Source organism: Mustela putorius, unplaced genomic scaffold (assembly GCF_011764305.1).
Source record: "Mustela putorius furo isolate JIRA1106 unplaced genomic scaffold, ASM1176430v1.1 tig00000095_pilon_pilon_pilon, whole genome shotgun sequence".
NCBI lineage: Eukaryota > Metazoa > Chordata > Mammalia > Carnivora > Mustelidae > Mustela > Mustela putorius.
The window spans coordinates 28,805,085-28,818,545 of NW_025421280.1; the positions used below are offsets into that span (position 1 = coordinate 28,805,085).

General features: G+C 44.5%; 1 protein-coding gene across 1 annotated transcript; it reads right to left on the reverse strand.

The window, feature by feature from the left end:
* Window positions 1–8,625: 8,625 nt before the first annotated feature.
* LOC101687453 (olfactory receptor 1361-like) lies at window positions 8,626–9,573 on the reverse strand. Its single transcript, XM_004761182.2, has one exon. The coding sequence runs from the start codon at window positions 9,571–9,573 to the stop codon at window positions 8,626–8,628; it is 948 nt and encodes a 315-aa protein (XP_004761239.2).
* Between the last annotated feature and the right edge of the window lie 3,888 nt (window positions 9,574–13,461).

The window sequence follows — 13,461 nt, forward strand, 5'->3', positions numbered from 1 at the left end:
AAGGCTGATTGTGTCGGGGAGTGGGTGCCCTTGCCAGGGGCACCCTTCCCACCCCACCCCCATGTAGGTTTAAGAAGAAGGAAGCCCTTCATGCCAGAGGAGCAGTGGGAGCCAAGGGCCCCTGGGTAGGCAGTGAGCATTTCCGATAAAATGTTAATGGAGTATACAATACAGGGATTTCCTGATTGGAAAGTGGAAGTCAGGAAAGCCTTCCCGGAGGAGGTGGCAATTGAAGTGAGGTCCGAAGGAGGACTGAGAGGTGAGGGAGTAGAAACAGGTGTTGCATATATAAAGTCCACAGGTGAGAGGGTCTGAGAGGGGGGTGAATGTGCCTTGATGGTGAGGAGACAGGTGAGGAGCGTGGTAGGTGGGAGATGAGCCAGCAAGGGTCAGGTGACAGAGGAGAGTATCAGGGGGCCCCTGATTTGTCTTCTGGAGGTTGAGGCATGCGGAGAAACTGCAGGGGCCAGAATGAACCTAGTATTGGTTGAAAAGAGCAAAGATCTCATCTTGCACTCTATGGAATCTTGCTTGTTGAATAATAACATGACAACTGTGATAATCAAAGTGGCACTGGCTAAGGATGACCCAGAGTGTATGCTGGGTGGGTCACATGCAGGGTGTGTGTGTGTGTGTGTAGTATTTGTGTGAGGAGAGAGTCATTGATCCTTTACCCAGATCCTTGTATAGTGACCTTGGAGACCCCCCACAAGGAAGCTGCTCACCACAGTCACACAGCGGGCACATGGCAAAGCCAGGATTTGAACCCAAGTCTGTCTGATTCCCTGAGTCCTGAAACCACTACCACTCCAGCCCTGCTGCCCTGTTTACTAAGTCAGTAGGGGGAGGAGGGACCAAAGAGCCCTGTGTCCTCCCAGAAATCTCTGAGACAGGCTCCAAGGGAACTGTGTGGGTTAGAGAGCTTGCCCACAAATGCCGAAAAACAGGCATGACCACAAGCTCTGTGGCATTGTCATGCTAATTAATAATAATTATAGTTAACACTGACATGGCTCTCAATCTGCTCACACTCTTCTAAGTGCCTTGCATATATAAGCTCATATATTAATTTTCACATAACCCTATGAGATAGGGGCTATTACCATTTCCATTAAATAGAGGAGAAATTGGAGCACAGGGAGGTCAAATACTTGCTCAAGGTCACCCAGCTAAAAAGTAACAGAACCCAGAACTGTCTGGCTTTAGAGTGTATTCATTGAACCACTGCACTGTATCCTGAGCAGCCTTCCGTGCTTGACCTCCAACCCAAATTATCCTTACAAACGATGGCCACCCCCTATTGGGTCTCAATGCTACTGCTATTCAGAGACAACTTTCTGCGACTTTGGCATTTCTATACAACTCACAAGCAGTGGCGTGGGGAGTGTTTTATTCTGGCTATCTTTTCAAGGATGTTTGTATAGCAAACAGCTGTGGGAGACAGAGTTTCTTCCTGCAGAGCAGAGGGCAGGCTTATTTGCTGTCCATATAATAAAGATAATGCCTCCCTCTGAGATAAGGGTAGAACAGGTTTGTTCGTAATCTACTTCTCAGCTTGGAATTCCTCGGCCGTAGTACAAACACGGTTTGCCTCCATTGCCTATCTGCGTCCACCTGTATGGTCTCTGTGGGACTTAGGAGGAACTGGCACAAACAGGAAGTTTATGCTGCTGGCACCACAAGTAATAAAGTCTTTTGTCTCTGGCCCTGGAGTCTCGTGTCTTCTGCCGGCATCCATAGTGATGGTAGGTTAAATTGTCAGCTAGTAAGTAGGGTGAAATCTCAGACCCTTCATAGTTCTTGATACCTCGTTGCTCTCTCTGATGCCGCTTGTCGCCAAGGTGTCTCTTATGGAATGCTGGAATACCCTGTTGAGGTCTCACCTCTGCTGCTGCCTTTCTGAGCTGGTGCAGAGTGAGGTGAGAATGAGTTAAAAAGCATGCCGTCTTTTTAAGGCTTATTTCTCATCCTCGGCCTGTTGACATCTGGGGCCAGATCATTCTTCATGCCACAGGACTGTCTGTACAGTGGATGTAGAATCACATCCCTGGCCTCTACCTATTTGATGTCATTAGCACCCCAGCCCCAGTCATGACAATTCAAAAGTGTTCCCATACATTGCCAAATGTCCCCTGGGGGGGGGGCAGTCTAAATTGTCCTTCTTGTTGAGAACCGCTCCTTCTAGGAAGGACCAACATCTTGGGCATCCAACAAAGCTGCCTTCTTTGACTTAGGAAGTCTGGGGTTTTTGGGTTGTTTTGTTTTGTTTTGTTTTTGGAGGAATCCTTCTATACTCCTACATTATATGGAAATGATTCCTGAAATAACCTTAGTTTGGACATTGGCTTATCAGAATTCCTGAGACTTTGAACAAATGGATTAATGATAAAAAGTAACAATAGCTTTGTGGACCCATGTTCATAGCAACACCGTTCGCAATAACCAACAGCTGGAAGCAACCTGAGTATCCATTGACAGTTGAATGGATAAACAAGCATGGCATAGCTATACAATAGCTTATTCAATCTTCAAAAGGAAGAGAATTCGCACACTACAACATGGATGAATCTTGAAAACGTCATGCAGAGTGAAAGAAGCCAGTCACGAAAGCATAAATACTGTTTGACCCCACTTATAGGAGGTCTCCCTAGAAGAGCTGGATTCATACAGACAGGAAGTAGGATGGCGGGTGTCAGCAGCCGGGGGAGGGAATGGGGGGGTGTCAGCATTTATCAGGGACAGAGTCTCAGTTTTGCAAAATGAACAAGTTCTGGTGATGGCTGGTGGTGATGTAAATGTAAACCATGTAAATGTGCTTAATGTCACTGAACTGAACACTAAAACATGGTGAAGATGGTAAATTTCATGTTTTGTACATTTTACTACAATTTGAAAGTAACAACAACAACAACATCTCTTCAGTTCTTACTTTGTGCCAGACACCGAGTGTTTTAGATGCACTATCTCAGGGTTTACAAACTTCAGTCATTCCTACATCACCTCTACCATTTTTGTGCATGTTTTACTTTTGAATTCCCCAAAAGTAGACCCCCCAAATAAGGATTTGTGGGAGATGGTCCTAGAAGTCTGGTGAGAGAATGAGGAAAGGAGACAAGGAGGGAAAGTTCATTCGTGAGTAGGCTGCTGCTACAGGCAACTGGGTGTTGGTTCCTCTTGGGGTCTTCTCAGCAACTTCTGACTTCCCACTCCACAGACGGTTTAGAGTCATCTAGGGGAAGGTCAAGAAGCGAGGGGCAATTGCCTACCAACTGCTGACCATCACTGGTTGATGGTTCCCCTCTAGGCATTAATGTCCTGATGCTTCTGGTCTGTCCCATGCGGGCCATGAACATTCCATGTTGGAAACTGTAGGCATGTAATGGGAACCATCTGCAGGTGAACTACTGGTGGGTTGAATACAGGGAAGGAGCCATCAACAGTCTGCTAAGGCCATGTCTGTGTACCATAGATACTACCATTTGCTTCAATTTTTAAAGTAAGTCTATCATTTAAAGAGTTTCAGGTAGGTTAGTGTGGTCCATGTGAGCCAAAAAATGCAGAAGGTGATAGTGCAGCCCATCATTTTCAGGTATTTGTGAAAGAGATCTTAGATTCAGGAATGCCTTTATAAGCCAGTGAATATGCAGAGGGCTGTATCATCAGTTTTGATGGGTATAGGGACCTCGTATTAGACGGTACAAAGAGATTCTTTCTAAAGCAAAGTCAAGAGGACAACTGGATCGGATCATGCTAAAAGGAGATGGCATGGTTCTCTCCAAAAGAAATGATCAGAGGCACCTGGCTGGCTCAGTCAAAAGAGCATGTGATTCTCGATCTTGGGGTCATGAGTTCGAGCCCCACATTGGGTGTAGAGATGACAAATAAGTAAAACCTTAAAAAAAAAAAAAAGGAATAACCAATGAAGTGAGGAATTGTTGAGAAGACAATACAGTTTTTTTTTTTTTTAAGGTGTCCTCTGTTGGGAATACAATCCAAGACATTTCTCCATATTGTTTTGATTACTCTTATGTTGTTAGCTATAGGATTGTTTTTATTAAAAAACAAAACAAAGCCTTAGGGACTCCTGGCTGGTCAGTCATTAAACGTCTGCCTTTCCACTCTAGGTCATGATCCCAGGGTCCTGGGACCCAGCCCCTTAACATGCCCCTACTCAGCGGAAAGCCTGCTTCTCCCTCTCCCACTCCCCTGGGGTCATGTTCCTTCTCTCACTATTTCTCTCTTTCATAAATAAGTAAAATCTTTAAACACACACACACACACACATACACATCTTTGGCCTCATTTTAGTGCAAACTTGAAGTATACTAATTTGTTGAAGAAGTAGGGAGCTACCGTGACAGTAGAGGGCGTTATCTCAGTGGCTGAGATGGTGAGTATTTCAGGCTAGAAAGCTGGGTATCCTCTTTAGGTCAAAGCCAAGGTGAAACTTAACTGTTGAGAACTTGGAAGATGGTTCAAGTGGTTAAGAAGCCCACATCCCTCGATAAAGTGATTAGAAGGAGCAAAAAAATCATTGTGAGTTGGTGGCTCCTTGCCAATTGGTGCAAAGTTTACAAGAAAATGTGGACTCAGGGGGAACAGTGTCGCCCTACAGAGATAGAAAGGTCCACAGCTGAGGGTCCCCAAGGGGCTGGGGAAGAGGTAGGGAGGGCATTGTCTTTTGTAGGGAAAGTGGCTGACCCTAAGCTTTTAACCACTGAAGCATCCATTTCGAAAGATGTCCATTTCTTTAAAAAAATGTATTTCAATCCAACTTTATTTACCAAAACAGGTGGTGGGCCAGATTTGGCCTGTAGACTGACAGAAGCTTGCTGATGCTTGTCCTAACTCAGCTGGTCGTGTTTGCTTGCTTGCTTGCTTTTAGTTTCGTGGGTACCGTATAATGATTCAACATCTGTATATGTTGTGAAAGACCACAGTGAGCCTAGTTAATATCTATCTATCTAGTTAATATCTACCAGCACAGAGAGGTATACTCTCCTTTTGCTGGTGAAGAGAATTTTTAAGATCTGGTCTCTCAGTAGCGTTCAAATATACAATACAGTTAAGTGTGGCCACCAAGCTGGACACTACACCCAATGATTTATTTATTTTTTAGCCGGAAGTTTGTACCTTCTGACCCCCTTCACCCACGTTCCTTATCACTCATCCTGAGCCCCTGGCAACCATCCACCAGTCCTCTGAATCTAGGATTTTTTTTCCTTTTTTACTTGTTTTGTTTTAGATTCCCCCTACAAGTGGGATCAAACAGCGTTTGTATTTCTCTGCCTGACTTATTTCGCTTAGCATAATGCCTACTGGCTTTCCATGTTGTGGCAAATGACAGGATTTCCTTCTTTTTCATGGCCAAGGAATTCATCCATCTTGACTAAACGTATTGCCATCGCATGACGGGGCTCCTAGCAGAACAACCAGATAAGGAATTAGTCTGCCCTTGCCATGAAGTTCCCCTTTTCAAAAGCTCAGATAATCTAGGCAACAGACCTCTTGACTGACCCCATGTTTCCCTTCCTACTCCCGAATTCCTGCTCTGATGCTTCATTTAAAAAAAATTTTTAAGTTTGCTTTTTTTGGTAATCTCTGCACCCAGCAGGGGTCTCGAACTCACAACCCCAAGATCAAGAGTTGCATGCTTTCAAGGAGCCAATACAGAGTGATCCCCTGAAACCCTGCATACCTCACCCATGGACCCTCATAGCTGCAGAGCCTGAGGTCTGTGCTCCGTCTCCCTCCAGCCACAGACTTGGGCTGTGAACCTTCTAGGAATATCAGCAATAAATCTTATTTTTTTTCAAAGTTCCCTGATGGTTGTTGCCGAGGTGCGTCCTGCAGTCCTAAGAAGCACCAGGATGTCTGGTCCCATCACAATACTGACTTGGTCAGGAAATATCTGGGGGGACTCCCACAAATAGGTGAGGGCCTCAGGCCTGGCCAGCCAGAGCAGCCCTGTCGGTAGGCTGAGACGAGCGCACCATTCCACCCAAGACCTCTGTTTCAGATGACCTCAAGTATCAGCCGTTAATATGCTCAAGAGACCTGAGTAAATCAAGGAATGCAAAAATTCTCCCTGGGAAAGAACTTGGGCTGTGGCTCCTGACTCAAAGCAAATAGCCTCCCAAATGTTCTGCAGAATTCCTTTGAAATCGAGAGCCCAGTCTATGTCTGTCTGAGCCTCAAAACAGTAGCCATTTGCACTAATTTGCAACAGAGGAACCAATCTATGACAACTGCAGAGTGCCTAAGAAGGGCGTCTCCTTCTATGTTCACTTTACATGTGGCCACAGAGGGTGCATGGACAAGGCGGCAGGTGGCAAAACCAGAGACCACAGGGAACAACAGACAACGGGATCTCCCCCAGTGAGCCAAGGAGTTTGCACTTCACAAGCAGGGCATTCTTACATAAATCCTACCCCAGGAGGTTGGATCGTTAATCTGCAGTTGGTCTTCCTTTGCACAGTGGGCAAGGGAGGAGCCAGGTAAATGCACCTTTACTTTGCAAATTCTTGGGTCACGGGGAAACATCCCACCATGATGAAGGTGGCCGTATATCAGCCAGAGACTCTGAACGGAGCTGACTGCGTCAAGGAGCTGGGACTTCTGGCTGTCTTCAGGCAGGGGTGTTAGGTGGAATCTCTGGCAGAAGCATGCTTTCATGGAATTGGCGGCCAGAGGGACGGAAGGTGGACTGCTAGCTCTCCGCAAAAGTCTACCCTCTCCCACTTCTGTAGTAAGAGGCACAGCGCGAGCAGCACAGTGAGCCAGCTGCACCACGTTTCCTGGCCTCTCTTGCAGCTAGCTGTAGCCTGTGACAAGATGGGAGATCTACCTGGTACTTTGAGAGCAGGTGCTTGCCTCCCTGTGCTCTCTGAGTGTTTGTTTTTTTGTAGTAATATAGTAATAACAATTTCTGGGAAATGGGCCAGAAATAAGACATGGGGAACTTGGATCTCTGAATGATTTAAAGCAGAGTCACCCACTGACCTAGAACACTGACTGTCACATGCGAGAAAAATGAATTTTTACCTTATTCAAGTCATATTCCTTTTGAGTCCTTTTTCTTTTTTAAGCAAATGTTTTGGGTTGAATTATATTCCCTCCCCAAATTCCTATCTTAAGTCCTAATCCCTAGTATTTCTGAATTTGAGCTTATTTGGAAATGGGATTGTTGCAGATGTAACAGTTATGATGATGTCATACTGGAATTGGGTGGGCTCCTTCTAAAAAGGGGACATTTTGTTGAATCGCTATATTTTACACCTGAAACTAATATAATACTATGTTAATTATAATTCTTTTTAAAAAATGAATGAAAAATAGAAAGGGGACATTTGCACAAGGAGGAGGCCACATAGAGATGAAGCATGATCTGCAAGTTAAGGGACCCCAAAGATGGCCAGAAGAGCACCAGCTCCCACCAGCTAGGACAGAGGTTCAGACGGATTCTTCCTCACACACAGCCTCAGAAGGAACCCACCTGCCAATACCTTGGTTTTCCACTTCTGATCTTCAGAACCATGAGATAACAAACTCCTGTGTAAGTCACCTCCTTTATGGTATTATTTTTTTTAACAGAATCCCCAGGAATCTAATATAATACATAAGCTAGTCATCAGACTTAAACAGAAAATGGAGCAGAAGTGAGATGCTGACATCACAACATTGAAAACTTAGTTGTATGAGCTGAGTGGTCCGGTGGTAAAGACACAAATGTCACAGGCTAGAAAGCTGGAGACCCTCCTTATGGCAAAGACCAACATCTGACAATACCTTGACTGGTGATAACCTGGAAGGTGGATTGTTCGTTCACTGAGCCTGTGTGTCTAGAACTGAATGGAAAGAGCTATGACATCACTGTGAGTTGGCTGCTTCTCGCTACTTTGCAGCAAGGAATCACAAGAAAGAGATGATCCCAGACCAGAACTGGCCACTTTTCAAAGTCAGAAACATCAGAAGGTTAGAAGAGCTTCCTGTCCTTCAAAAGAGTATAAATAAGGACCTTGTTTCCTACCCAAGGCTATTGTTTCAGATGACCATTAACTGAGAGTGACCAAAATGTAGGTGGTTCAAGGAAGCAAATATTGCAAAATCAATAAACACAAGAACTCTGGCTAGAAATGCACATTAGATCTGGTGCCTCACAATGGAACATACTAGAAACAAGTAGACCATATGTCTACGTTAAGTTTTTGAAAAAACCGTGTTGTTACAGAAACAAAGAGTTCAGCTTGCAAAATCTTACCAGTTCTGAGCCTCTGTATTTGCAACTTTGTATTAGAGCAGGTAAACCTGAATGTTAACCAAGGTGGGGTCTGTATCCCGGTCTCTCTAGTTCCCCAAGCACTTCCTTTAACTGTGATGTGGTCTCCAGGCTGCAGTGGGAGTGCTACAAGGGCAGGGATTTTGTTTGTTCCCTCTTGGACCTTCAGCCCCTAAAACAGTGTCTACAGATAACAAATGTTCAAGAAGTTGTTGTTGGAAGAATGAAGTAATACACAGAGAACCACGGAGAATGATATGAAGGAAACATCTAACTTTGGGACCATGCAAGAAAATTTCGTACAGATGGGCACTGGATTTGGGTCGTCAAACATCCCAGTGCTATGGTCACTGAAGAAAAACTGGCTTCCTATTGATGAGGGCCCCCAAGGCCCCCTTCATGTCACTGTTGCGTAGACTGTAGATGAAGGGGTTCAGCATGGGAGTGACCACAGTGTACATCACCGCAGCGGCTGTGTCCTTCTGGGCCGTGTGGGAGGACGTGGGGCTGAAATAAACCCCAATGAGTGTCCCGTAGAACAGGGACACCACAGACAGATGAGAGCCACAGGTGGAGAAAGCCTTCTGCTTGCCTCTCGTGGAGGGGATCCTCAACACCGTGGCAAAGATGCGTGTGTAGGAGACCAAGATGCCCACAAAAGGAGTGATAATGGGTAAGGCACCCACGGTGTACACCATCACATTATTGAGAAAGGTGTCAGAGCAGGCCAGCTTCAGCAGAGGACTGAGGTCACAGAAGAAATGGGGCACCCTGTTGTGGGTGCAGAATGAGAGGCGAGTCAGTAACACTGTGTGGGTCAGAGCATTGCCGAAGGCTGCAGTCCAGGATGCAGCCACCAGGAGGCCACAGAGCTGTGGTGTTACAGACCTGGCATAGTGGAGAGGGTGACAGATGGCCACATAGCGGTCATAGGCCATGGCGGTCAGCAGGAAGCTATCGATGCCAGCAAACCAGATGAAGAAGAACATCTGGGTCAGGCAGCCTGCATAAGCGATCCCTTTGTGCCCTGACACGTGGTTGGCCAGCATCTTGGGGATGGTGGTGGAGGTGAAGCAGATGTCCACAAAGGCCAAGTTAGCCAGGAAGAAGTACATGGGGGTGTGGAGTCGGGGGTCAGTGGCGATAGCCAGGATGATGAGCAGGTTCCCCAGTCCCGTGACCAGGTACATAGTCAGGAAGAGTATGAACAGCAGCTGCTGTTGCTCGGGGTTCTCTGAGAGCCCCAGGAGCAGGAACTCAGAGACAGGGGTGACATTTGCCCCTTGCATGGCCATCCTGGATCAATCAGAAAGGAAACCTGAGAGTTGTCCAGGGTCCTGATCACGGCCAACCCTTCCACTGCACCCTGATCTCATCCCCTCTCCTTAGTTCAGACGTTCGTGGATTCTTCCCACTCTTTCCTGTAACAGGACCCCATCCACCCACCTGTTTGCTGCAGCCTTTCAATCAGTGACACACCATTCATTCCCCACAACCCACCGGCAGGATCGGTGCACAGCAGCCAAGCATGCAGACCATTTCTCACCTGCAACCCCTACACCTCGCTGCCCCAGGTGGTCAACTTGTTACAGTATTGAGCTCAGCTGGCACATGGGGTAAGATGGAAATGTGAGCATTAACACCCCCAGGAGTGAGTTACAGCTGGCAGAGGACCTGTCCTTGTTGGGTGGCTCCCCTTGCCTTCATCAATTCTGAAAGAGGCAGTTCTGAGGTGTGTTCTCTTGGGGAGCCCTAGAAGGATGCCCCCCTCATGTGCCCCAAGTGGACATCTGTTCTCCCATGCCTCTCTTCTCCAAATGCTCATTAGATCTCCCGGGATTACTTCTTAAACATACAATTTGCCCTTGAGTGAGAACCTGCTTGGGGGAGAATCCAAAGTAAGACTCAAGGATTCTGGAATTTCTTCCACCTTTGAGAGAAGCCCTTCTTTGTCCCCAATAGCCCTCCAGCTTCTGCCCCCTTTCTCTGCTTCCCTGAAATGAGCGCTCCTCAAAAATATTGCCTGTTCTTGCATGTATAGAGCAGCCATGACCTCCTGCTGCCACTCCAAGGCTAGTATGCAGCCAGTATGTGCCAGAACATTTGTCCGTTGCTACAATCTGGAAATATTTGGCTAGAAGATACCCTCATGGTAATTCCAAAGAAAAGTAAAATTAATTAATACAAATTATAAGGTAAGCTCAAGATTTCGATTTCCCTGTTGTTGGAGGTTGCAATGAGCTTTGATGCACCGGCAGCATCTGAGAAGTGTTTGCAAAACTTTTTTGTCAATTTGGCTTTTGTCAGGGTGAACGGTGTGGTCACGTGTTTATGATCTGCACTATGGAAGAGGGACTAGTCTCTCAGTATCCTCAAATCTGAGGTTGACTCTGGATTTAGATAGTTAAGATTTACTTTGCTGTTTACTGTTTGTGCGTTCTAATTTTTGCGTAAGTGTGCAGTGTTTGAATAGTGATCAATTCAAGTTTATAATAAGACATTAAGGGAAAGTATCCAGAACGAAGAGGCAACAGAGCTTGGTTAAACTTTCCAAGGTTCCTATTAAATATCATGAAGAGTACTCTGCTGGATTTGTGGGAGAATAGAGGAGGAATGTTATTCACAGTGATCTGTTTCCCAGCTACATCCGATGCTAGCAGAAGTCAGAACAACCTGAATGGTTGTGCTTCTGCGTAAGACTCACTGTAAAATAGGACAACTAATTTATATTTTTTGCACACTACTATTTAACACTGAAAGTATGGGTGGTTTGTAGTAACAGGTGAAGGAAATATTGGATCCAAATACTGCTCAAAAGCTGTTCACTGAGATTGGAAATGCTGACACCTGATTTCAGTTGCCATCATAGTTAGTTCATTTGGGGCTCAAACAAAGAAAATTTGTAATACTCAAGGACAAAAGATGAAATTAATGTCATTATTAAGTGTCACACTAAAAATCAATGGAATGATAAAAAGTTCCTGGAAAAAATTGTTTTATTTCCAAATATGTTGGTAAAGCAGACAGAAAGCATTTAGAAAGCAATATGTCTTTTAAAATACTCTGATGTATTGTTAAAAGTCATAGAGACTTTTCAGATCTGATATAATTAATAAAACATCAAAACCATTATATCGATATTGGCATGACAATTGCCATTCAGACTGATGGATTTGCTTGTGGCAAAACCCATTCCCTAAAAAGAGAAAATAGTTTGGTGTAGAATTACTCAAATAAGGAAAACCTCAATCATGATCCATGTCACTAAAGTTGTTTCCGTAATTAATTTTAGAAGCGTAACTTTCCGGAATTAATTTTAGAAGCATAACTCACAGACATAATGTAAGTCCAGAGTTTTGTGCAAATCGTGCAGACTTTTTTGGATGTTAATTTGGTATCATTGAAGCCTCTTTCTTCAGCTTTTGCTGGATGATTCAAAAAAGATAACAACAAAAATGGAGGACTTTAAATATGCTTCTTAAAATGTTACATATGCTGCCATGCATCCAGTAAACACAGAGAGAATAATTCAATGTGTGTGAAGAGCTGGGGATTGAAAAAGAGAGAATTGGAAGTGTATTTGAATGCGAATGGAAAAAACTGAGGAGCTAAGACTGCAAAGAACAGCCTGGAAATCTTGTCAGGTCCTGTAAATTCTTCTCAGTAATAATTGTGGGAAAGGAGTCAGCACTTAAAAACTAAAGGTGTGTATTTTTTGGTTGTCTTTAGATTTTAAGAGTTGGCATTAATAAATACAATTCTAGGGGCACGTGGGTGGCTCAGTCAGTTGAGCGTCTGACCTTGGCTCAGGTCATGATCTTGGGTCCTTGGATCAAACCCCTGTTGGGCTCCCTGCTCAGTGGGGAGCCTGTTTCTCCCTCTCTCTCTGCACTTCTCCCCCTACGCATGCTCAATCTCTCTCTCTCAAATAAATAAATTAAATTAATGCAATTCTAATAGGGACATCAACACCCTATCTAGTTTTACGAGAAAGGAATAGTTGGGTTATTAAAGTTGATGATAATTTGATATATAAAAAGAACTGAACACACGAAAATAAGTGAAAAAAACTCCCACTGAGACAGAAGTGTGAGATATTACAGGAATGAAGAAACATGGGATGCTACCTGAAATCCAACAAAATAAGTATCAATCCCCAGGTGCGGGGGCCGGGAGATTATTTGGGGGTCCAGGACTAAATCTCATGAAAATGAAACCGTTATTTGATGACAAGAGTAAAAATACATCCATTTATCAAATCCTAAAAGTTGATCAGAGTCTATCTGTGAAGCTCTGTGGGACAAATATTAATAAAATCAAGCTCTTCAAATAAATAGGACAATTAAATCATTGCTAGAGCTTCAATGGGTGGAGAGATGTCAAATATATAATATTCTCAGATGGGACTAGGAGAACTAGGACTTTGCATTCAGTAAAATTGTTTGTTTAAAAAAAAAACAGTTTGCTCAGTAGAAGGCAAGAGAGAACTTTAGCACCTCAAACAACAGTATTGATGTTAAGAGAAAATCTTGATTTTTTTGAAGTTGCATGTGACCTAAGGGCCATCACCTTGAGCTAACGCTCTCTCCATCTTTTCCTCCTCATCTCTGATCTCACCTCCTACTCTCCATTGCACTCATTCTGGTGTCATTGACAGTCCCTGAACAAGCCAGGCATGCTCCAGCCTCGGGGCCTTTGCACTGTGTTCCCTCCGCTTAGAACATTCTTCATTCTTCTTCCCAGATAGCCACACGGCTCCGTTTTCCACTTCCAGCCCCTAAAATAACATCTTCATGAAGCAGACAAAAGGAAATGTTTATAGAAGTCAACTAGATCCTGTCCTTCACAGAGCACCCTTCTCTCCATTATATGTAGAGGACAACTCCAAATCCTGGTGCCGCCACTATGGAAAACAATATGGAGAGTTCTCAAAAAATGAAAAAGGAAATGAAAGCAGAATGTCTGAGAGCTATCTGCAACCCTACATTCCTCGCTGCATTATTCACGGCAGCTGAGTTCTGGAAACAACCCAAGTATCTGTCAGTGGATGAAGGATCAAGAAAATGTGGCATATACATGATTGGAATATCATTCCGCCATGGAGAAGAAGGAAATCCTGCCATTGGAGGTAACACAGAAAGGTCTTGAGGGTCTTGTGCTAAGTAAGGTAAGCCAGATGGAAA

Excerpts from the sequence above, each read along its gene's own strand:
- LOC101687453 (XM_004761182.2), bottom strand. The coding sequence starts at position 9,573 with ATGGCCATGCAAGGGGCAAATGTCACCCCTGTCTCTGAGTTCCTGCTC.